Consider the following 22415-nt stretch of genomic DNA (forward strand, 5'->3'; position numbering starts at 1 on the left):
AGAGGGGGCCCAAGGGGTGCCTGGCACTTTGTCCCAGCTCAGACTCCACCCAGTCTGACCTCCATCCTGGCTGAGGGTCAACAGTCTTCTGCAGACCTCCTGGTGGTCCTGGGTTTGATGACAGTGGGTCCCAGCTTCCCTTAGCTCCCCAGCCTTCCTGGAAGCTCCTTGCCCAACATCCCATGTGGTAATCATGACTGTTGGCTTCACTCGGTCCTTCTGGTCCTGCCAAGTTCCCCCTGCTATTGCTACTTGGAGAGCAACCACGGTGAAAGAAAAGACTGGTTCGTGTTTTCTCTCTCACTGGAGTCCTCTCTCCAGGTGGCAGGCTCAGAGGTGGCCAAGTGGCCTTTCTGTTCATGGGGTGGCTGGGAGGAGCCTCTGCAGAAGGAGCAGAGCTGTGATACTCCAAGAGTAAAGATGGGCACCCTCATCCAGGCGGTGGTCAAGGGCATCTACCTCCATTAGCCCAAAGTTGCTTGAGTTGTGCTGAGATGAAGGGACACAGAGGACAGAAAGAGCTTCATCTTCAGTGTCAGGAGTCATGGGGCACGCTGTAGGGTTGAGTTAAAATGGGCATGAGGTTGGGAACAGGGAACCAAAATGGATGGGAGTGGGATGGAGCCAAGAGCTGAGAAGTCCTTTACAGGCCAGCTGCTCTCTACACAAAACACTGTTTTATTTCCTGCCTCTCTTAAAGCCACAGCTAGAGTTCCAAGACCCTGTAAGCTAGGGGGAGTCAGCCATCTGGAGCCGACTGGTGAAGGTGTGGCCAGAGCGTGTGCTCGCACAGTTTAACTCACTCTGGACACAGAAATGCCTAGAGGACCAAGCTATTCACTCTACAGATGGAGGACCATGAGGCCTGGGGAAGGCAGGGACAAGTCAGAGAGAGACACAGCTCATCCTTTGAATTTTCTCAACGACACATCCACTATCTCCCCTCCTAGCATCTTTGGGGGCAAATGCGCGTCTCCGTGCATCATGGCATCCCTGCCACTGGCAGTATGACCCAGGTAGGAGGCCGGTAATGCAAGACAGGCAAAAGCTCAAGCGTAGCAGCAGGACGCCAAGAAGCACTCGGAGGCCCCGCCTCCTCCTCCGCGCCCGCGAGATGGGGGGGCGTGCTCAGGCCCAAGGCCCCACCTCCTCCGCGCTCGCGCGCTTAGCCCTAGGCCCCATTGCGCGCGCTCCCGGCTCCCCGGTGAGCGCCGCGCGGGGCCGCGGTGGCCTGAGGCCTGCCCGCTGGGTCCTGTCGCTGCGCCGCCTGAAATTCTGCCGCATCCCGGGCTGGACTTGGCCTCGCGCCCGGGCGCACCGAGAGCGCCCAGGCGCGGTCCCGTGTGAAGCGCGCACCTGCTGAAGACGAAGTGCGGGCAGGGGGTCGCAGGTCCCCCACACCCCAGCCGCCTGTCGTGCTAGCCAGCCCGGGCCACTTCCCGAAGGAGCGAGATGAAGTAAGCTGCACCCCCCTGCTTGCTCTGGGCTGCGCACTTCTTGCACCCGACGGCATGCCAGCCAGCCGGCCACTGGGGTGGCTCGGGTCCCACCGTGCTCGCCCGAGTCACCGATCCTCCACCCGCACACCCCTCCTTCCGCGGAATAAAGGCATCATCTCCCCACCCCACCCCACCAGGGCCTGGGAATGCGGTGCAGTTAGGTGGCGGGCCAGTAGGAGGCGGCTAGGCAGTCCTGGGGGCCCAGCGCGCCCTTGTCCCTAGGCTTCCCGGAACGTGCCGCGGAGAGCGAGCTGGTGATTTCCCAATGCTTTAACTTTGGCAGCTGCAATCTCATGAGCGTTTTCTACATACCGACCCAGCAAATTCTTTTCCAGAAGCACGGGGCCTCTGAAGGTCGGCTTTCCCAGCCTTGAATGCTTAGCCGGAAGTAAGAACTGAAAGCTTCACACAGCGATTGAATAGCTAGTCCACCCTCCATCGTGGCCCTTGAAAGGTAGCCGGTTGGAAAACCAGGGCCCCTATAGTCTTCTGCCGTGATGCACGGCTTGCCGAATCTGAGTTGATGAGGCTAATCTTTATTTTGGGAACACGTCACAGAAAAGTGCCTGTTTAAGAGGGGCGTAGTGGTGCACACTTTTAATCCCAGCACTTGGAGGGAGGTGGGCAGAGGCAGGAGGGTCACTGAGGTCGAAGAACGTTTTCTGAAAATAAAATAAAGGGGAATTACGGAGATTCCCTTAGCCGTCTGTGGCCCAGTCCTCCGGATGTGCCCGCAGCAGCTGTCCTGGGTTGTGAAGTCAGGAAGCTCTTACACCATGTCCTCACAAAGTATGTTTTGTTCCCTGATCTAGTTTCTTTTGGCCAGCCATTAAAATGAGGTCGCTTACCCACATTTTACAGCCAGGGAAAATAATCTAGAATTAAGCCAGGGGTTTAGGGCCAGCAAATTACAGCCTTACTCCTTTTACTCTTTGGTGTCATTTATTTATTTATATTTACCTAGGACATCATACATACTAGACATGCACCAAACCTTTGAGCTTCAGCCCCAGCTTATATTTCTTTTCAAATAATGTGTTATTTTTTTAAGATTTAAAAGAAATTTGTGTGTATGAGTGTTGTGCATGCATACGCATGTATGTAGGTCTGCCATGTGTGTGCAGTGTTTATTGGGGCGAGAAGAGGGTATGGGGCTCTCCCGGAACTGCGATTATAGATGGTTGGGAGCTGCCGTGTGGACCTGGGGAACCAAGCCTGGGTCCTCTGGAAGAGCAGCCGGTGCTCTTAACGGCTGAGCCATGTCTCCAGCCCCATTTATTTTATGTGTGCGTGCGTGTGTACATGTGTGTACATTCACATGCCTGTGGAGAACAGAGGAGGGAGTTGGAGCCCACGGAGCTGGAGTTGCTGTGAACTGCCATGCTGGTACCAGGAGCTGGATCTAGGTCTTCTCGATAACAGCAAGTGCTGCTAACTGGGGAGCAGGTTCTCCAGCCGGCCCCCCCAGCCACCCCCATCTGTTTTGCTTTAACTTTATTTATTTAATGTGAGTGGTTTGGGTGTCTTATCTCCGTACACATCTGTGTACCGCACATGTGCCCCGGACCTTTGGAGGTCAGGTGGGGGCTGGAGTTACAGATGGGTGTGAGCTGCCACGGACATGCTGGGAATTGAATTCGGGTCCTGTGCAAGAGCAGAGGGCACCGTAACTGCTGAGTCATCTCTCCAGCCCTGCTGTGTTTTGTTTTTTTGGGGTGTCAAGGTCTTGTTTTGTATCCCAGGCTGTTCTCAAGCGCTCAGTCCTCCTCCCTCAGCTTCTTGAGTTATGGGGCTGTAGACATGTCCTGCAGCACCCGGGGGCTATCATACTGTATCTACTCTTGTGGCCACACGGTAGACTTCTCAAGAGCTGAGAAAGGGCCACCCCGGCCTGTCGCTCTTCCCTCAGAGGGGCCAGCTGAGCCCTCACGACCCGCGCCTCTCCGTTTCCCTGTAGCAGGATTGTTTTCTGAGGCGTCGTGGGAAGGGCCTTCATGGTGCTAGTAGTGTTCAGTGTTAGAAGCTGCCATTTCGTGAGCGCCTGGAGTTTCCCAGGCGTTGCGCCAGAGTGCCTCACGTGGACCGAGCTCGTGTGTGCTTGTAGTGGACTTGCTTTTCTGTTCCGTGCTTGAGGAGCAAAGAGGCTAAAGGCTGTCCCAGCTGCAGGGGGTGCAGTTGAGTTCCAGATCAGATACTCAGTGTCTTGGCCCATGGGGCCTCCAGGCTCCACTCCGTGTCTCCCTAGTGTCAGGAGGAGGGCGTGTGAGGCGCTGTTAGACACGTAGACATGGGGTTCAGCAGAGACCAGTGAGAGGCCACTAGTGTTGGGAGGGAGTAACATGGCAACCTAGAACAATGCCCAGCCAGCTGGCTTTGGGAGCGGCCACCATCAGGAAAACCAAGCTGCTGCCTGCCATTTTGTTGTTTGGGGGACATAACCACATGTTTTCTTTCTCCTTTTTTTTTTAAGATTTATTTTTATTTCCGTGTAACCCGGGTTTTTGTTTGCATGTATGAGCACCATGTGTGTACAGTGCCGAAGGAGGCCAAAAGCGGTCGCCGGATCCTCTGGGACGGGGACTTGGGATGGGACTGGGATCTCAGGTGGTTGTAACAAGCCATCCCGTGGGTGCTGGGAACGGAACGTGGGTCTTCTGTAAGAGCAAGCGTCTCCCCAGCCATTAGCCACACACTTTCTAGCGGCATCGGAGGTTAGCTCTAGCACCAAGAGCTTCCGTTCACATCCTGTCACCTCTGAATTGTCCGACCTTCAGCAACGGTAGCTTACGTCTCTGTGTCTTATTCACGGCTACACAGACGGTGGGTGACAGTGCCTGCCTCACAGGATTGCGGCAAGAGTAAAAGGGCCCATCGCTTGTCATACTCTAACGGGTTCTAATTGGCCTTAATAATAAGAACCCCGAGTCAGATGCTGGGGATAAAAGCTGAGAGATCAAAGAAGCAAAACAGCCAGCCCCTGGAACTCTCTCCCCTACGAAATCCTCAGACTGAAAAGAGGCCGAGCTCCTGTCTCCTCCCGCCTCATATTCCTGTCTCCGCCCAGCTATCATATCACTTCCTGTCTGACTGTACAGACCTCCAGACCTCTATGGATAACTAGTGTGGCTAGCTCCGCCCTCTGATCTTCAGGCAAGCGTTGTTAGATCGTAAACAAAGTGTCGCCACACTCTAAGCCTAGCGTTTGGCATAAGGCGCTTGTGCCGTAAATAGCTCACACTACTAATCCCGTTATAAGCAAGAAGGGACGACTGCTGGTGGGTTGCAGTGTCTCAGTGCTTGCAGTGGCCGTTACCGTGTAATGTTTCCATGCCATCCATCATTCGTCCTGGGCATCACGCACAGGAGGCTGCAGTGACCCTGTGCAAATGGTATTTATTTGGTCATTAGCAAATATCCCTGGGGAGCTTGCCGGCCCAGTGCTTGGCCCTGTTTCAGATGCTGGAGATACTGTAGTGGCGTGAACATACCTCTCCGTGTCCAGGTTGGACTTGGTTTCTTGGGGGAAGCAGTGGCAGCCAGTAAACAAGCAAGTGTAATCCTCATCCAGGTAGAAAGCGTTACAGAGACAGGGCTGGGGGTGTAGCTCTGCTTCCCTGGGTATCTAACACATCCGACACTGCGTGAAACTAAGCACGGGGACGCGTGCCTGTCATCCCAGCATGCAGGAGACAGAGCGGGCAAGAGCGGGAGTTCTGGGTCTGGAGAGGGGACTCGGCAGTGCTGGCTGCTCTTCCAGAGGACCTGGGTTCAATTCCCAGCACTCACACGGCAGCTCTCAACTGCCTATAACTCCCATCCCAGGGCACCCGAAAGCCCTATTCTGGCTTCCGCAGGCACCAGGCTTGCGTGTGGCACACAACCGCACAAAATACCCACAGGCGTAAAATAATTTCAAGGAAATTCAAGGGCATCCTCAGCTACATGTCTAGTTTGAGGGTGGCCAAGGAGGGAGGGAGGGGAAGGAAGGAAGGAAGGAAAGAAGGAGGAGGAAGGAAGGAGGAAAGGAAGGAAGGAGGGAAGGAAGGAAGGAAGGAAGGAAGGAAGGAAGGAAGGAAGGAAGGAGAGGCTACCGAGAGAAATGGGGTGGGGTGGACGGGAGGAGGGCCTGAAGTTGGAGGTGGCATTCTAGTGTCTTTTGGAGTGGTCTGAGAAGGCCTGATTGAACAAGTGGGCTTGCGGTTAGTGAAGGAATGCACCGTGTGGGCACCTGTCGGGGAAGTAGGCCCGACAGAGAGGAGCCAGTACAAAGACCCCGAGGCGGGAGGATGGGCAGAGCAGGGTAAGAGGCCAAAGAAATGATAGACCTGGGAGCGGAGAAACAGCATGGCCAACACCGGGAGCAGAGAAACTGCATGGCCAACACCGGGAGTGGAGAAACTGCATGGCCAACACCGGGAGCGGAGAAACTGCATGGCCAACACCGGGAGTGGAGAAACTGCATGGCCAACACCGGGAGTGGAGAAACGGCATGGCCAACACCGGGAGCGGAGAAACTGCATGGCCAACACTGGGAGCGGAGAAACTGCATGGCCAACACCGGGAGCGGAGAAACTGCATGGCCAACACCGGGAGCGGAGAAACTGCATGGCCAACACCGGGAGCAGAGAAACTGCATGGCCAACACTGGGAGCGGAGAAACTGCATGGCCAACACCGGGAGTGGAGAAACTGCATGGCCAACACTGGGAGTGGAGAAATGGCATGGCCAACACTGGGAGGGTCGCTCTGGCCCCTGTGCTAGACACGACTCTGCAGGTGCCAGAGGGAGGTACAGGAGGGAGGAAGGGCATATTCTGTAGTAGTCCACGCGGGGTGACGGCACCTCTGTAACTTCTGTTGTGTTTGCACGTGCACACGTGGGCACGCATGTGGAGGTCAAAGGGCAGGTACTGGAGTTGGATCTCCCCCTCCACCCTCATCAGGCTCGGCAACAGTGCCTGTAGCTGCTCTCAAATATGATCTGAAGGTTGATAGTGGTATTTTCCAACAGACCAGTCACCTCTAAGGTTTATGATGTGAACATGTGTGCATTTACTGGGACCTGTGGAGACTGCATTTGGGGCAGGTTGAGAGGTGTGGTGGTACATGCCTGTCATGCCTGTGCCGGGAGGATGAGGCTGGAGGATGGCAAGTTGAAGCCAGTCTGGACTACAGCCAAGCTTTGTCTCAAAACAGAGAAACACAAACCTGAAGGAAAGGGGAGGAGAGGGGAAGGGGAGGGGAGGGAAAGGACAGAAGGGGAGGGGAAGAGAATGGAGGGGAGGGGGATGAGTGGGAGAGGAGGGGAGGGGAGGAGAAGAGAGGGGAAGGGAGAGAAGGGAAGGAAGGGAAGTGTAGAGGAAGGAATGGGAGGTAAGGAGAGGGAAGGGAAAATTAGATTTGAGGTAAATAAACCCCGTAGATTTTGACGTGGTTAAGCCTGGTCAGCATTCAAGTGTGAACAGAGGCATCAGAGTGAGGTGAGGTCAGGCCTGGCCATACAGATAGCAATCGGCTGGTAAGCTTTGAACAGCTGCTCTGCAGGAGGTGAGGGCTGGAGCTGGGGAACTTGATTTATGATCTTTGCCAATGTCTCTGTTACACATGTCCCCCTGTTCAGCAGCATCGAGAGCATATAGACAGCAAAGAAACGCGGTTAGGAAACGATATTCTGAGTGTGTATTGATCTTTAGTCTTAATAGGATTCAGCTGGTTACTCATTGACGTAACTTCAATTTAGTAATCGCTTCACAACCAGCTGGGGAAAAACCCGGAGTTTAGCAATCAAATCTTGCAAACAGGTACAGAGGGACTTTTAGTGTCCTCACTGCTTCTGGCTGCCGTCAGAGGAGGCCCAGGAAAGGGCTCTCTGAGGAGAGCTTGATCTGGAAGCCCAGGTCCCCAGATTGGCTGCAGGGGACCAAATGCAGGTTAGGGTTGATTGACCGGGCAGGCGGGCGAGCGGGCCAGCGGGCGAGCAGGGTTCTGTTCTTTGCCTGCACTGGTGAGTCTGGCATGACTGCAGCCTCAGAGCTAGGGGGACCTTTGGTTGATCAGGGTGATTTTATGAGAGCTCTTTCATTTGACTTCTTATTTCCTTCCTAGTTTTTAAAACGTCCAGGTTTCTGGGCTGTGATTTGAGGACCATCCCCTCTACTAGCTCCACCCCCAGGAGCGGGCTCAGTCAACAGCATCTGTGGGAGTGAGGAAGGGGAGTGAGGGGCAGGTAATGACCCTTGGTTTCCCCTCTGGTAACTGCTGTGGCCAGCCAGCACCAGCTCTGTGCTTCTTCCTCTGTGGCGTGGGCAGGGACAGCCGTGGGCTGCCTGGCCATGTCCCCCTTTCCAATGAGGGCAAATGGAAGATGGAGCCAGACTGTGCCCCTAGTTCACCATGGCTGGCCAAGCCAATCTTTCACCTTCTGGAAGGTTAGCAGGGCCTTTGTCTCATGGGTGAGACACTTCTATTGGAGAGTTGGGAGAGCCAAAGGTATTGGAATAAGATCTCTGCGTGCATACTCAGTCCTAACTCTAACACGAGCCTGTCAGAGGTACGTGTTGGCACCCGGAGGAGGCCGGCCTGTCTTCCTGCTTGCTGCTTCTGCCCATTTCTTACTTTGCTCTGGGTGTGAGAGTATTTTCCTGCCTGTCCGTGTGTGCACCATGTGCGCGCTTGGTGTGGGTTCCTGTGGAACTGGAATTCAGGATGGCTGTGAGCCGCCGTGCGGATGCTGGGAATGGGCCTCTGCAAGAGCAACACATGCTCCAAACTGCCGAGCCGCCTCTCCAGCCTCTACCCTCTCTCTTCTTTTTCCTGTTTTTCTTTCTTTTGATATGAGGTTGCTATGTAGTTCAGGCTAACCCTGAACTCACAAGCCTCCTGACTCCCAAGGACTGAGGGGTAGGCTTGAGTTACCATGTCCTGTACCAGCTGTTTCTAGAATAAAATTTGTTATATGTGAAATTGTATCCTCTACACTCTTTTTGTTTGTTTTGCTTTTCGAAACAGGGTTTCTCTGTGTATCCCGGGTGTCCTGAAACTAGCTCTGTAGACCAGGTTGTAAACTTGTATTTCTTGGCCCTGTGACCCCCTACAGGTCTCTGCCCCCCCACTTCTCTGCTTATACAGATAGGTGGTGGGAACCTCCCTGGAAAAGCACAGGACCAAGGGCTAGTAAAATACCTGGGCACGCTTAGTTCACTTCCCGGGCGAGGAAGCTGAGACCTTGGCAGATTAAATGCCTTCTTCAAGGTTGTGTGGTTGTTTAGGATAAGGGCAAGAATGTGGCTGAGAATGACATTTTCCAGTGTCCATGTTGATGTCTCTGTCCTTCTCTCCTCCAGCTTCTCGGACTGTTTAGTGATGGTTCCCTGGCTGGTGACTCAATAGACAAAGAAGAAATGGAGGGAGAAGAGAATTCCTAAGTGGGCATTTGGTTTCCTGCCTCGTGACCAAGGTCCAGCATCGTGTAGGTGGCTCTGGTAGGTCTGCTTCACAGCTCTTCAGAGCTGAGCCCAGAGGGAGGAGTGACTGTGCAAAGCCCCTCAAAGGCAGCCTGAGCAGTGGGAAAGTGCAGCTTCAGGGAACAGAGCCGAGCCCAGATCCCACCGTCCTCATCCGGGGAGCCCCAGTTGGCTGTGAGGTAGGTAGCAGACTGTGCTCCCCAGGGCGCTTAGCAGGGTTGGCTCTGCAGCCCAGAGGTGAGGGGAATGACCAGTACCTCTCACAGCAATGGTGTTCTGCACTCTAGGGCAGAGAATCACTTCATATTTAATTATCCTCTTTCTTTCTTTCTTTCTTCCTTTCTTTCTTCCTTCCTTCCTTTCTTTCTTTCTTTCTTTCTTTCTTTCTTTCTTTCTTTCTTTCTTTCTTTCTCTCTTTCTTTCTTATTTTTTTTCCCTGAGACGGTGTCTCCAACTACTTACAGTGCAGGCTGACTTTGAATTTCTGACCTCCCTGGTTTCACCTCCATACCTGGCCTATTTAAGTAGTCTGATTAGTTAGCATTTGTCTAGTGGTCTTTTTTTAATGTTTTAATAACTCTTATTTAGTATGTGTTACATGTATGCATACTCATTTACTTGCCCTGGCGTGCATACAGGACTCCGGGAACAATTTCATGGAGTCAGATTTCTCCTATGCTGGTTCCAGGGATTGAAATTGGGTCATCTTGGTAGCAAGTGCCTTTACTCACTGAACCATCTCATCTGCCTGGGATGGGGGGGGCAGCAGTGTGTGTGTGTGTGTGTGTGTGTGTGTGTGTGTGTGTTGTTTAAGTCTGCCTTAGTCTTCTGACTACTGGGATGACAGGTATGGTTGAGCATGTTTTTATTTTGCTTTGGGTCACATACGTCATCTCTGTTAATCTTTGCAACCCTTCGTCTTTCAGGCCAACAGAATCTGTTAATTTTGTTTATTTGTTTTGTTTTATGTACTAGAGCCTGGATCCAGGCCTCACTCATGATAGACAAATGCCCTACCACTGATTGGTATCTTCAGACCTTTTCTCACTCTTAAATTTGAGACAGGGTCCCTCTGAGTTGTCCAGACTGACCTCAGACTCCATTTGTAGTCCAAGCTGGCTTTGAACTTTTGACTCTCCCATCCCAGCCTCCCAATTGCTAGGGTCACAGGCATGAGCCACCATGCCTGTTTTCTGCCATGTTTTATAGATGAAGAAGTCAGGGCCCAAGTATTATGAGAATCACGTCAGAAGCAGTGGGGCGAGGCAGTACAGCTAAGTCACCCGGTTCATGCTGGCTGCCACGGTCACCACAGGACTTATTTGAAGCGTTTATGATGAGGAGAAGGGTGAACTGGAGCATCTAAGGACTGGCTCAAGCAGATGGTTCAGGTGATGAGGTCGGGCGTGCGCACATTTTAGTTTTTCCTCTTGTGTGTGTATATGGTGTTGCGCATGCACCACCACGTGCACACCTGGTGTCTGCAGAGGCCAGAAAGGGCACTGGATCCCCTGGGACTAGAGTTACAAACAGTCGTGAGCTGCTATGTGGGTGCTGGGAATCTAACTCTGGGGGCAACTTGTGCTTTCAGCCACCAAGTTGACTGTGCAGCCCCAGGCACATACGTTTGGGCACCGATGCCTCTGTGCTCAGTGTCCGGGAACTTGGCAACTCAATGTATGTTCCCTGGACCTGGCCACCAGCTTTGGCCTCTCCTCCATCTTCTCCACCAGAATCTGCATTTTAAACAGCTTCCCAGGGTTCTCAAGCATACAGTACAGTTTGAGCTATGCTGTTCAGGTGAAAGGACAGGGTCATAATAAAAACAAGTAAAACACATCCCTTGTTCCCCTTCGATGCCTGGGACAGGTGCGGGAGCTGGCCCTGAGGTCATCAGAGCAGGAGAGCAGTCCCTGCCCCCAACCAGCTGCAACAGGAGAGCAGAGCAGGCCCTGTGCCTCGCCTGGGCAGGGCAGTAGAACTGACCCTGTTGGTGGATGTGTGGGTGAGCCAGCCCCAAAGTTGTGAGCATGGGAAGCTGTCCTCATTACTCACCTGTCATGTGGCATATGGAGAGGATTCTTTGCGATGAATGTCTGCGTGTAAAATGTATGGATAAAGGAGTTTGCTGCTTGACTGGCTGAGTCACACTGCAGCTTCCACGATGAGATTCTCCCTTTATCCCCTTTTTTTCTTAAACTTTGTTTTATTCTGGGGTGGGGAGAGGGGGTGGGATTGAGAGGCGTGAGGTAGAGTACACAAAGAATAATAAATAAAAAGAAAGTGGGGAAAAAAAAGCCAAGTACCACCCACGCTGATTTCAGAAAGAGTAATCATGTAGGTATTTAGTAATCACACTGTAAACAATCCTGTTGAAATACCCAGTGTTGCTTGCTTCAGGAGGTCCGGGGATGCAGGAGAGAAGGCTGGTTTACACGGGCACCAGGTCCAGAGCGCACACACGCTGTCAGGGAAAAGGCGGTGTGGTAGAGGGGTCCAGAAGGCAGTGTGGGTCGGGGGCCCTGCTTCCCCGTCGTCCTCAGAGAGGTGGCCTTGGGCTCCCCCACCAGACAGCCCCTGCGAGGCTCCCCGGCTTCTCTCTGTCCCAGCACATCCCGAGCCCTGGCTCCCGGGACCGGATCAGGAGTTGGGGCGCAGTGTGCCAGCTGGCGCCTCCTCCTTCTCCAGGCTGTTCCCTGGGCTTCAGATTTCTCCCGCACTGACCTTGCAGCTTTTCCTTCCCCCGGGGCAGAGCCGTTGCCAGTTGAGAAAGAAAGGCTCAGGTGCCAAGGACAGGAATTGGGAGGCAGAGGAAAATGCGGTGCCCTGTAGTCCGTCTGTGTGCTTGAGAGTGAGCAGAGATGGGGGGGCAGGAGAGGAAGCTGGGGTCTCTCAGGTCCTTTGAATGGCTGGGGGTGTGACGTGTGTTGTAGATGCTGGCACAGGCACCGTTTTTGTTGTCTTTGAATGGCTGGGGGTGTGACGTGTGTTGTGGATGCTGGCACAGGCACCGTTTTTGTTGTCTTGCTTGGATGTCACTAGAGCCGTCCTGGCAGTGAGTCCCCAGAGAGATGAAGAAGAAAGACTAGGAGGAGGTGAAGGCAGGTGCGTGGCTCACATCTGCAATCCCATCGCTTCACAGGCTGAGGCAGGAGGATTGCCGTGAGTATGAGGCTGGTCTGGGCTACAGAGTAAGACCCTGTTTCATACAACAATAACGGTCAAACAGAGGCAAACTTAATCCCTACTGAATAGTGCTGGTAGGCTGGTCAGCTCTGTGGAGCCATTTAAGTGTTCCATGGTCTCTCTGAACCCCAGCTTTCCATCCGTACGGCCACACTTATTCTGTTCATGCTGTCTGGTTGATGAACGGCATGCAGTCGGTTTCTGCAGCTGGCTCTTCTCCTTTCCGCCCCCATACGGCACCCTGTGTCCACCTTTCCTTCCACAGCTGTGGTTCCTGCCCCCTTCAGTTCCTTCCGCCCTCTCCCGAAGCCCAGCGTCAGTGACACCTGGAGGACGGTGGCCATATAAACACAGCGCTGGCCCGAAACAGAAGACCAGCCTAGTCAATCCTCAGGTGCTCTTACGACTTGGCCTAGGCCTCTTGCCTCCCAGATATGCCAGCTGCCACAAGTCGGGCTGGAAAAGGCGTGTTTGCCGACGGAAGCCAGTGAAGGGATTGCAGGGAGCCAGCTTGCTGCTCTGCCCCTGAGTAACTCCATTCCTCAGCCTTTCCGTGTGCAAAGGGGACTGTAGTCAGACTGTCCTGTGTGGGTCTTCAGGGCTCCGGGCTGGATCCAGTGATACCAGTCCACCGAGAGCATGTGGTTTTGTGATTGGCACACACGAATATCATTTTTAATACCGTCAACTCCCTGTAAACAGTGGCTAAAAGGCAGCAGGTTACTGCCCTGAGCATTGTATAAATGGGGAGTTATTCTATCCTTGCAACAAGCCTGTGATGGAGACATCACCATGGCACCCATTCCAGAGGAGACTGGGGTGCCGTCAGCTTAGTTGTCGGGTTATTAAGGAATAGAGCTGGGTTTACACTCAGGCACTAGGCTGCACGATCTCTTGTTTGTTTGTGTAGTTTTTGGCTTGTTTGTTTCTTTGTTTTTCAGACAGGTTTTCTCAGTGTAATCCTGACTGTCCTGCTATTTGCTCTGTAGACCAGGCTGGTCTTGAACTCAGATGTTTGCCTGCCTCTGCCTTCTGAGTGCTGGGATTAAAGGCGTGCCCACCGCATACCTTTTTTTTTTTTTGTTCGTTTGTTTATTTCTGTGTTGGGAATGGGACCCAGTTTCCTTGCTAAGCCACACACACCCTACCCCAAAGTCTACACTTCCTCTGTTACATTTATCTGTGTATATATGTGTGTGCATGTGCATGTACACACACACGGAGGTCAGAGTTCAGCTCCGCAGGCCTTGAGTCTCTTCTTCTAGCTTGTAGGTCCCAGGGATCACACTCAGATCGCCCGGTTGGGGGCAACTGTGCCTCTACACGCAACCATCTTGCTGGTCCCCAAGGCCTTTGTCTGTCTGTCTGTCTGTCTGTCTGTCTGTCTGTCTGTCTGTCTGTCTCTTTCTCTCTCTCTCCCCACCCCCCAAAACAGGGTTTCTCTGTGGCTTTGGAGGCTGTCCTGGAACTCGCTCTTGTAGACCAGGCTGGTCTCTAGCTCACAAAGATCCTCCTGCCTCTGGGATTAAAGGCGTGTGCCACCACCGCCTGGCCCCGAGGCCACTCTTGGTTGTGATTTTGTGCGTGGAGTCCAGCAGACATGGGAAAAGCGATGGGTGAGAGAAGGCAGTCGTGTCCTCTCCCACTTCCCGCCATTGGCTGGACGGGTGCCTGCTGCCGTTCCTGGGCTAGGGTTTCCCTGCCGTCCACCTAGCCTGTGCTCATGGCTGAGGCCAGCTGTGGGTGTGAAGTGACCCACTCCTCTCTCAGCGCTGTGGGCCTCCCTGGTGATTTGTGCCACTCTCTGGTGCTCCTAGCTGCAGAATGCCCCGGATCAGCACTCGGACTTTCCCTGGGCACAGTTCCTTCTTACAGAGCAAGCTCCCTGTATACCGACTCCCTGGCACCGAGGCCAGGCTGCTGGGGAGGGAGCGGAATGCTGAGTGACTGTAGCATTTCCCCCAGAAACACGTGGCTGTTCCTTGCCAGGCAGGAAATGTTTGATGCCCTAGCTGTGTTACTCCGGCATCATAACCTCCCGGGCCGTGTCTGATGCTTCCTCGTTCCTTGTCTGCTCTTCCCAGGCACCGAGACATTTGGAAGATGCTCATGGTGGCAATGTGCTTGGCCCTCCTGGGCTGTCTGCAGGCCCAGGAGTCCAAGGGACATGTTTCCATCATCCTGCTGGGAGCCACCGGGGACCTAGCTAAGAAGTACCTGTGGCAGGGACTGTTTCAGCTGTACCTGGATGAGGCTGGGAAGGGCCACAGCTTTAGCTTCCACGGTGCTGCCCTGACAGCCCCCCAGCAGGGCCAGAAGCTCATGGACAAGGCCCTGGAGTCCCTCGCCTGCTCCAAGGACGTGACACCCAGCCACTGTGACGAACTCAAGGGCCAGTTTCTGCAGCTGAGTCAGTACCGTCAGCTGAAGACAGCCGAGGACTATGAGACCCTGAACAGGGACATCGAGACCCAGGTCCAGCGGGACGGGCTCTGGGAAGCTGGCAGGATCTTCTACTTTTCTGTGCCGCCTTTTGCCTATGCAGACATTGCCCGCAACATCAACAGCAGCTGCAGGCCGCGCCCAGGTGCCTGGCTACGCGTTGTTCTCGAAAAGCCCTTTGGCCACGATCACCTCTCAGCCCAGCAGCTGGCTTCGGAACTTGGGAGCTTTTTCCAGGAAGAGGAGATGTACCGGGTAGACCATTACCTGGGCAAGCAGGTGAGGGGCAGCTCGGAGCCTGGCGCGGCCATGCTGTGTGGGGTGCCATGGGTCTGTCATCAGGAGAGTGTTGGGGGCCCTCAGCACCTGTGGTCTTCCTAAATGGACTGGAGAAGTAGAAGCAGGGACCCAGGGAGTAGCGGGCAGGGCCACTTTCCGTCCTCGTCTTGGCTTCCCAGAGAGAGGGTGTGCATTCTGACTCCCCCACGTTGACCTGCCTGCTCCACAGACGTGGTCCAGGGACTCTGATGGCTGGATCTGGCTTTCATCTGGAAATGTCGTGGGAAGAACTAGCTTTTAAAATCCCTCACCCATCTGCCTTTTTAAAATAAAAATCCCTTTCGTCTTGAGTTCTGTCTTGAGGCAAAAGGCTGTTTACAGCTTAGAACCGAGGAAGGGAAGTGGACCCCCCCACCCCGCCCCTGAGTCTGGGAGCTCCACTGAAGCCAAGAAACAGGAGCTTGGAGCGATGTCCTGGAAGGCACAGGTCCAGGCCAGTTCACTCTGCAGAGGCCTCGGGACTCCGTGCTCACCCAGCGCTAGGCTAGCATTCCCAGCGTAGAGTGTGCTGGACCGGTGCTCTGTGGTACCCAGACTGCGGAGCTGGGCCGCACACGGGGTAGGGAACCAACCACACAGGCAGGGGCTTCACTCTCCGTCCAGCCCTTTGTATCTGTCATGGCAATAGCCTCAAACTGAGACGATCTCAGAGCCAGTCTTGAAAAGGGTTCGTTGGCCTGGAAATGAAAAGGACTACTATTGAATGTACATATAGTTAAAGTTTTTCATGTCAGTCTTAAAAGAGAGGGTTCATTTTTATTTTCTCTTCCCATTCCCATTACCCCCCCCTTTGTACTGCAGATTGAACCTAGGGTTTCACGCATGGGAGGCAAGCACTGGGCTATAGCCACGGGAAGACAGTCAGTGCACAGCATGCTCTTTCTTGACAGCGAACTGTTAGGTCATTTAGTTCTGAGTGTCTCCGTTGAGCTGTGAGATCTGAGGGCTAGAAGCTGGTACCCACACACGGCTTTCTCCTAAGTGACGAGGTCTGGGGCTTGAGAGTCAGGGTTCTTCCTTCACCCAAGAACCTGGGATGACCAGTCTTCCTCCCTGACAGGCCGTGGCTCAGATCCTGCCCTTCCGAGATCAGAACCGCAAAGTCTTGGATGGCCTCTGGAACAGGCACCACGTGGAGCGGGTGGAGATTATCATGAAGGAGACCGTGGATGCGGAAGGTGTGTGTCGGGTCTGGCGCCCCGCGGCTCCTCAGCCTTGCCTGTCTGGAATTTGGTGGCACTCCAGGCCCTGTAGTCTGGAATGCCAGCCTTTGCACCACGGCCAGCTCAGCTTGGAGGGATGGCTTCTGTTGGTGTGTAACCTCCCTCCAGGACTCCTGCTGTGTGCTGCACTATTTAGTGGGCTAACCTGCAGGGCGCCTGGTGGCGAAACCCAAGTTGTCATTGATGCCACCGGAGGCATTTGATCCAGTGACATGCACCTGGTGCAGACACTTGTAGTCAGTGCCGGAGATTACTCCAGGCATGTGTGTGTGTGTCTGTGTGTGTGTCTGTGTGTGTGTGTTTAAGACAGGGTCTCATAGCCCAGGCTGGCCTCAAAACTGCTACCCAGCCAGGGATGACCTTGAACTTCCGGTCCCCCAGCCTCAGCCTCCCTGAAGCTGGGACTGACTCTAGGTGTGTGCTAGACACACCCTCGGCTAGTGTGGGTTCTATGCTAGTGTGGGTTCTATGCTAGTGTGGGTTTTATGCTAGTGTGGGTTTTATGCTAGTGTGGGTTTTATGCTAGTGTGGGTTCTATGCTAGTGTGGGTTCTATGCTAGTGTGGGTTCTATGCTAGTGTGGGTTCTATGCTAGTGTGGGTTCTATGCTAGTGTGGGTTCTATGCTAGTGTGGGTTCTATGCTAGTGTGGGTTCTATGCTAGTGTGGGTTTTATGCTAGTGTGGGTTCTATGCTAGTGTGGGTTCTATGCTAGTGTGGGTTTTATGCTAGTGTGGGTTCTATGCTAGTGTGGGTTCTATGCTAGTGTGGGTTTTATGCTAGTGTGGGTTTTATGCTAGTGTGGGTTTTATGCTAGTGTGGGTTTTATGCTAGTGTGGGTTTTATGCTAGTGTGGGTTCTATGCTAGTGTGGGTTCTATGCTAGTGTGGGTTCTATGCTAGTGTGGGTTCTATGCTAGTGTGGGTTTTATGCTAGTGTGGGTTTTATGCTAGTGTGGGTTTTATGCTAGTGTGGGTTTTATGCTAGTGTGGGTTTTATGCTAGTGTGGGTTTTATGCTAGTGTGGGTTTTATGCTAGTGTGGGTTTTATGCTAGTGTGGGTTTTATGCTAGTGTGGTGTGGGTCATTGCAGCTGTGAAATTTTGTGCTTGCGTGAGTGATGCCACCTCCCGGGACTTGGCAGCCTCTCCTGTGTCCTCCTCCTTCTCAAGTGGCCTCTGGCACCCTGTTCTTCCTGTGGGAGGCCTTTGCTGGTCACTCCCCCCGGAAGCCACACACTTCCATTGCTCTCTGCCGGGCTGCTCTTGTGCCGTGCTGGCCTTGCTGTCTCTCCCATGGTCGTGGGTGCCAGGAGGGCGCCCATCTTGCAAAATAATGTATGAATGGTGTCAGTCCAGGGTCGGGAGACAGAGGGTTACACTTGCCTATGCCTCTAGTGTGGTGACCTCAGTGTGTCACTTTTACGTCTCTGCCAAGTGTAGGTTTTGCAGGTGATGACAGATATGGTTACTTTGAGCTCTGGCGTTCTACAATGATATCACAAAATTTTTAGAAGTGTGTGCATACATGTGTGTATGTGTGCATGTATGTGCACGCACATGTGTGCCGTGTGATCTTGCGGAGGTTAGAGGACAATCTTTGGAGTCAGTTCTTTCTTTACCATGTGGCTCCTAGATACTGAACTCAGATCATCGGGCTTGGTAGCAAGCAGGTTTCCTCACCAAGCCATCTTTCTGGCCCTGTTATTATAATTAAAACTATTTTTTATATATGTTTCATGATCTTATGTTTATCAGTATTTTTCCTAAGCACACTCATGCCCAGTGCCCATGGAGGTCAGAAGAGCTTGCTGGATCCCTTGGGACTGGAGTTATAGGCAGTTGTGAGTTGTCACCATGTGGGTGCTGGGAATTAAGTGCAGATCCCCTGCAAGATTGGTAAGTGTTTGTAGCCACTGAGCCCAGTGGTTAAAGTCTCTCCAGTCCCTTTAGGAAAAAAATTTTTTTTTTGGTTTTTACGAGACAGGGTTTCTCTGTATTGTTTTGGAGGCTATCGGCCCAGCCTGGCCTCGAACTCACAGAGATCCGCCTGCCTCTGCCTCCCAAGTGCTGGGATTAAAGGCGTGTGCCACCACCGCCTGGCCCCTTTAGAAAATTTTTGATCACTACATTTACAGCATTGGTTCTTACATCATCTAATAATCATATAATAGTAACAATTCAAAAAGCCAGCTGTTGCTATGTCCCCAGAAGCCACATGAGGTGGGGACAATTGCTGGCCTTCTCTAAAGGAAGCAGTATGGCGCTTTGCTCAAGGTGGCTGGAGTGAAGGAGTCTTCTAGGCCAGCGCTGTGGTTATAGCTCTCACACTTGGCACGGCTACATAGTGCCACCACCCCACTCAGCCGTATGCCTGCCTCTGCAGCTGCAGGGATTTCCAGAAGCCACACCCTAATACCACCAAGTGTGACCAGGCTGAGAGAGCTCCGAGCTCCTGAACCAAAGGGTGGGTAGAGGTCTGTCCTCCCTGTCTCCTCCATATGCTCTTCTGCTTCATCCCCCCCCCCCCCCCCCCGTAACTGGCTTGTCTCAGAGGCAGGGTACGTGTGTGTGCGCTGGTGCTTGCGTGCGTGCGTGCGTGCGTGCGTGCGTGCGTGCGTGCGTGTGTGTGTGTGTGTGTGTGTGTGTGTGTGTGTGTGTGTGTGTAACTCCAGTATGGAGGCTGCAGGCAGACTGTGGTAGGCAGGTGAAGAGTGAGGGCAGAAGGCTAGACAGGGCTTCCCAGCCAGGCCTTGACAAGCACCTCTCCATCAGGAGAGGTCTCCCTCCTCCAGGATCCGCTGCAGAGATCAGGTGCCAGCCCCTTACGGTGACTTCACCGGGGGCTCAGGAAGTCTCCAGGGCTCCTTTGGGCGCCCAATGTCCAGGACAGGGTATGTGCAGCACCCTGTGCTTGCTTCATCTGCAGAGCTGAGTGCAGAGCTAGCGCTGAGAGCTGAGAACGTGGATTCAGTGGGAGGTGCGGCAGCCACTCTCTAGCCTACCAGCGGCAGCGGCCACGCCTCTTTCTGCTGCCTGGACTTGGTCTTTCCTGCTCAGGCTGGGAGGCAGGGTCTCATTCCTCTGCCTGGCGTTCTTCTCTGTGCTCACCATGGGTCATGGTACTGTGTGTGGAGTTGACCGTGGTCCTCTCACCTCGACATTGTGGCCTCTCCTGCCCGTATCCTCCACGTATCGCACGCCCTCTAAGGACTCTTTGAGGGATCTCTGTGGAGACGGGGGCCAGGCAGGCTACAGGAAAGGTGCCTTTGAACTTTAGGAAATGCAGACTGGAGGGACAGACAGAAAGCCGGGTGGATGCCTGGGCAGGTAGACTTGCCGAGCTGAGCCTGCAGCAGGGGGAGCGTGGGTCTGCACAGCAGCTGCTACCCGGTGCCTGTGCCCAGGGACTGGTCAGGGGCTCTGGCTTCCAGCCTGCTGTAGCAGGTAGATTCAGCCACTCCTGAGTCTCCAGCGTGATACTCTTCCACTCAGCGAGAGGACAGGTGGCCAGGATCCCTCTGTTCCAAGGGCCTGCGCCTAGTGACAGATAAGGGCTGTTGTGTGGGACTGGCCTGCTCTCTGGGCTTGCTTCCTTTTAACAAGCCTTTTGTTTCATTGTGTTTTGTTTGAGATGGTGTCTCTGAATTTAGCCTAGGCTGGCCTCTATCTTACACTATAGCTCAGGCTGGCCTTGAACCCACAGAAATCCTCCTGCCTTGGGCTTTCAAGTGCTGGCATTACAGACACAAGCTACCACTTCCTTCTTCTGGATCCTGTTTGTGTCGTAACTGGCCTGTGGAACTGCTGCTCTGCTGGGGTTTGGGTCTTTCAGGTCTAGATACAGGTCTGGAACAACCGAGTATGGAACATTCTGCCACCAAGCCTCAAGCCACGTTGATGATACAATGAGCACACATGAGTGCTGGGAGGACAAGTCTTATTGGCATCCCAAGGTGTCTACCAAAGTTCAGGTGACCCAAGCACGGTCCCCCTCTCCTACCTTCCGGACAGGCACTATAGAGCTGCCCAAGTGGCAACATCTGGGTGACAGTGATGGGCTTCGTGAATGACGCCCCTGTTGGCCTCAGCGTAGGATGAGACTGTTTCCAAGGCTGAATTCTGAGTCCTGCAGTCTGAATTTTAAGCAAGAAAAGACCAAGGTCACAAGCCATTCCCCGTCCACCGTCGTTACCCACTCCCCCCACTCCACTCACGCATTACTCCTACCTAGGGGTAGATGTTGGGAGAGTCTAAACTGTGCCCTGCGTCTGGAAGAGGAGGGGCTGCTATCCAGCCCTGGCGTCCCCCCACCCCTCCCCTGCTTTACAGCAGCCCTGGGAAAGAGACTGCTGAACCGCAAGATCATGTGACTCTTTCTCTCCCACCCCTACCCAGCTGGGTGGCAGCATTCCCCAACTCCCTCCCTCCCCAGCCTCTGCCGCAGCCTTTGGCTCTGTGGAGCTTGGTGCAGAGGCTGGGGGCACACCGGGGGGGAGAGAAAGGAAGAAACCATCCTTCTAGCCCGCAGTGACTCTGCAGTGTCTGACCTGGGTTCAGCCCACAGGAGGCCCTGTCCCCCCGTCCCCCCCGTCACAGATGCCCTGGGACCCTCAGTGCGGTCTCCTGGTGCAGCGGCACGGGCTATGGAGGTGACCTTGGTCAGGTCACCTGCTGCAGTATAGCAGCGACTCGAGATGACCCTGCAGAGGAATCAGCTTCTAACGACAGAGGTTCAGTAGTCCGTGTTCTGGGGTTTGAACCCCGCCTCTGGGTCACCAGAACCCAAACCTCCAACCCTTATGTTCTTCAACCCTCTCAGTGCCCAGGTTTCAGACCGCAGGAGTTGGCCTCCTCGCTGTCTTGTGCGTTCCCTCTGCACGGAAGCCTTGGGGTGGGGTGGGGACACACTCTCTGCTGGGCAGTGTCTCTATCCAGGCTCGAGGGAAAGGAGTGTGACGCATGCCTTAGGGTGACTGTCCTGTGCCTCTCACCAAGGGACCAAAACAGCCGGGGTCCTCCCAGGTAGCACCAGCTGTCCTGCCTCCCTTCCACCGTGTGACATAAGGCCCTGGACACTTGCTCAGCAGAGCAGTGTCCCTTCTGACCCATGCTGTGCCGTCTGCAGGCTGAGCTGTGGTAGCTGCAGCCTCGTGTCCCTAGTGAGGGTGACAGGGAGAAGGAGAGGCAGCCGGCCGTCAGTCAGTCTCTGCTCTCGCCGTCCTTATTTTTAGCAACCCCAGAAGACACTGGTAGGGACTGCAGCTGGCTTTTAGTAGTTTTTCCTTTGCTCCGTTAAAACATCTATCTTTTTTGCTGGGAAACCCAGCTCTCCCGCAGCAAGGAATCAGTGGGAGGGGGTTACTGGTTCGCTTCCGGAGATGTGACCCTCAGCTCCACTTTTATAGTGCTGAGAAGCCATAGTGGTGTTCCCTGGGTGATTTCCTGTGTTAAATTAGGTAACGTTCACGGACGTACTTAACAAATAGAGATGCTCTCCAGGTTTACCAGGAGAGGAAGCATCTCAATGTGGCTTAGTGTGTGACCACCTGTAATTGGTCCATAGTGCTCTTCCTCCTTTGGTAGTTAAAGTTAACCCCATCTACATCTCCATATGTTGACAATCTGCATAATACATTTTAACGGCTCTATATTTTTGTTCAGTTCTATTTATATCACAGAATATGCGGCATAAATTCTATAACTAGGCATTTTTGGCTCTTTCCAGTTTTTGCTATTTTGAATAGTACTTTCTGGATTTTTTTTCTGAGATCGAATTCACACATCCTGTAAAATTCACCATTTAAGGTTTGTGACTCAGTGTGTTTTAGTACTTCGCAGTATTGTGCAGCCAGTCCCTACTTCTAGAACATTTATGGTCCTTAGCTGTTTCCCCTCTAATATATTTCTGCAGTGGAGTCCCTGGGCCAAAGATGGCCAGCAGTTTCAAGGCATCCTCCATCCCTTAGACCGAGCAGGATGACGGAGGGCAAAGCCGTGGTCCGCCCCGGACTCGCACAGTTAGGAGCTCACAGGGTCCTTTCTCAGGGTGGCCAGACTGCTTGCCCTTTTTCTTTTCAGTAATGTGAATTCTAGCTGGCCCCTCTAACCTAGGAAAGGGGTCAGCGCACGGAGCACCACGGGGGCGCCGCCGCCTGGCCTCTACCTGCCCGCTCAGCTCCTGAGCCCCGTGCAGTCTCCTTCATGTGTGACCCAGGCCAACAGCCCTGGTCCTTCCTAGCTGACCGGTTGGGAGCTGAGACCCTAA

At 53.7% G+C, this 22415-nt stretch overlaps 1 protein-coding gene across 6 annotated transcripts in view; it reads left to right on the plus strand.

Annotated features, from left to right (window-relative positions):
* The first annotated feature begins 1178 nt into the window (after positions 1-1178).
* Positions 1179-22415, plus strand: part of H6pd (hexose-6-phosphate dehydrogenase/glucose 1-dehydrogenase) — a 30853-nt gene continuing 9616 nt past the window's right edge. Inside the window, exons 1-4 of one of the 6 annotated variants that reach the window (XM_013120046.3) lie at positions 1179-1457; positions 8842-9140; positions 14232-14868; positions 15989-16106. In XM_013120046.3, coding sequence (XP_012975500.1) covers positions 14251-14868; positions 15989-16106 — 736 coding nt within the window. In that variant the 5' untranslated portion in view covers positions 1179-1457; positions 8842-9140; positions 14232-14250. Of the gene's footprint in view, positions 1458-1528; positions 1954-7313; positions 7429-7616; positions 7725-8841; positions 9141-14231; positions 14869-15988; positions 16107-22415 lie in introns of those variants that run through there. The other 5 variants (XM_005079292.4, XM_021232592.2, XM_040734871.1 and 2 more) reach the window with 5 other exon arrangements.

Source organism: Mesocricetus auratus, unplaced genomic scaffold (genome assembly GCF_017639785.1).
Source record: "Mesocricetus auratus isolate SY011 unplaced genomic scaffold, BCM_Maur_2.0 Super-Scaffold_100042, whole genome shotgun sequence".
Classification (NCBI taxonomy): Eukaryota; Metazoa; Chordata; class Mammalia; order Rodentia; family Cricetidae; genus Mesocricetus; species Mesocricetus auratus.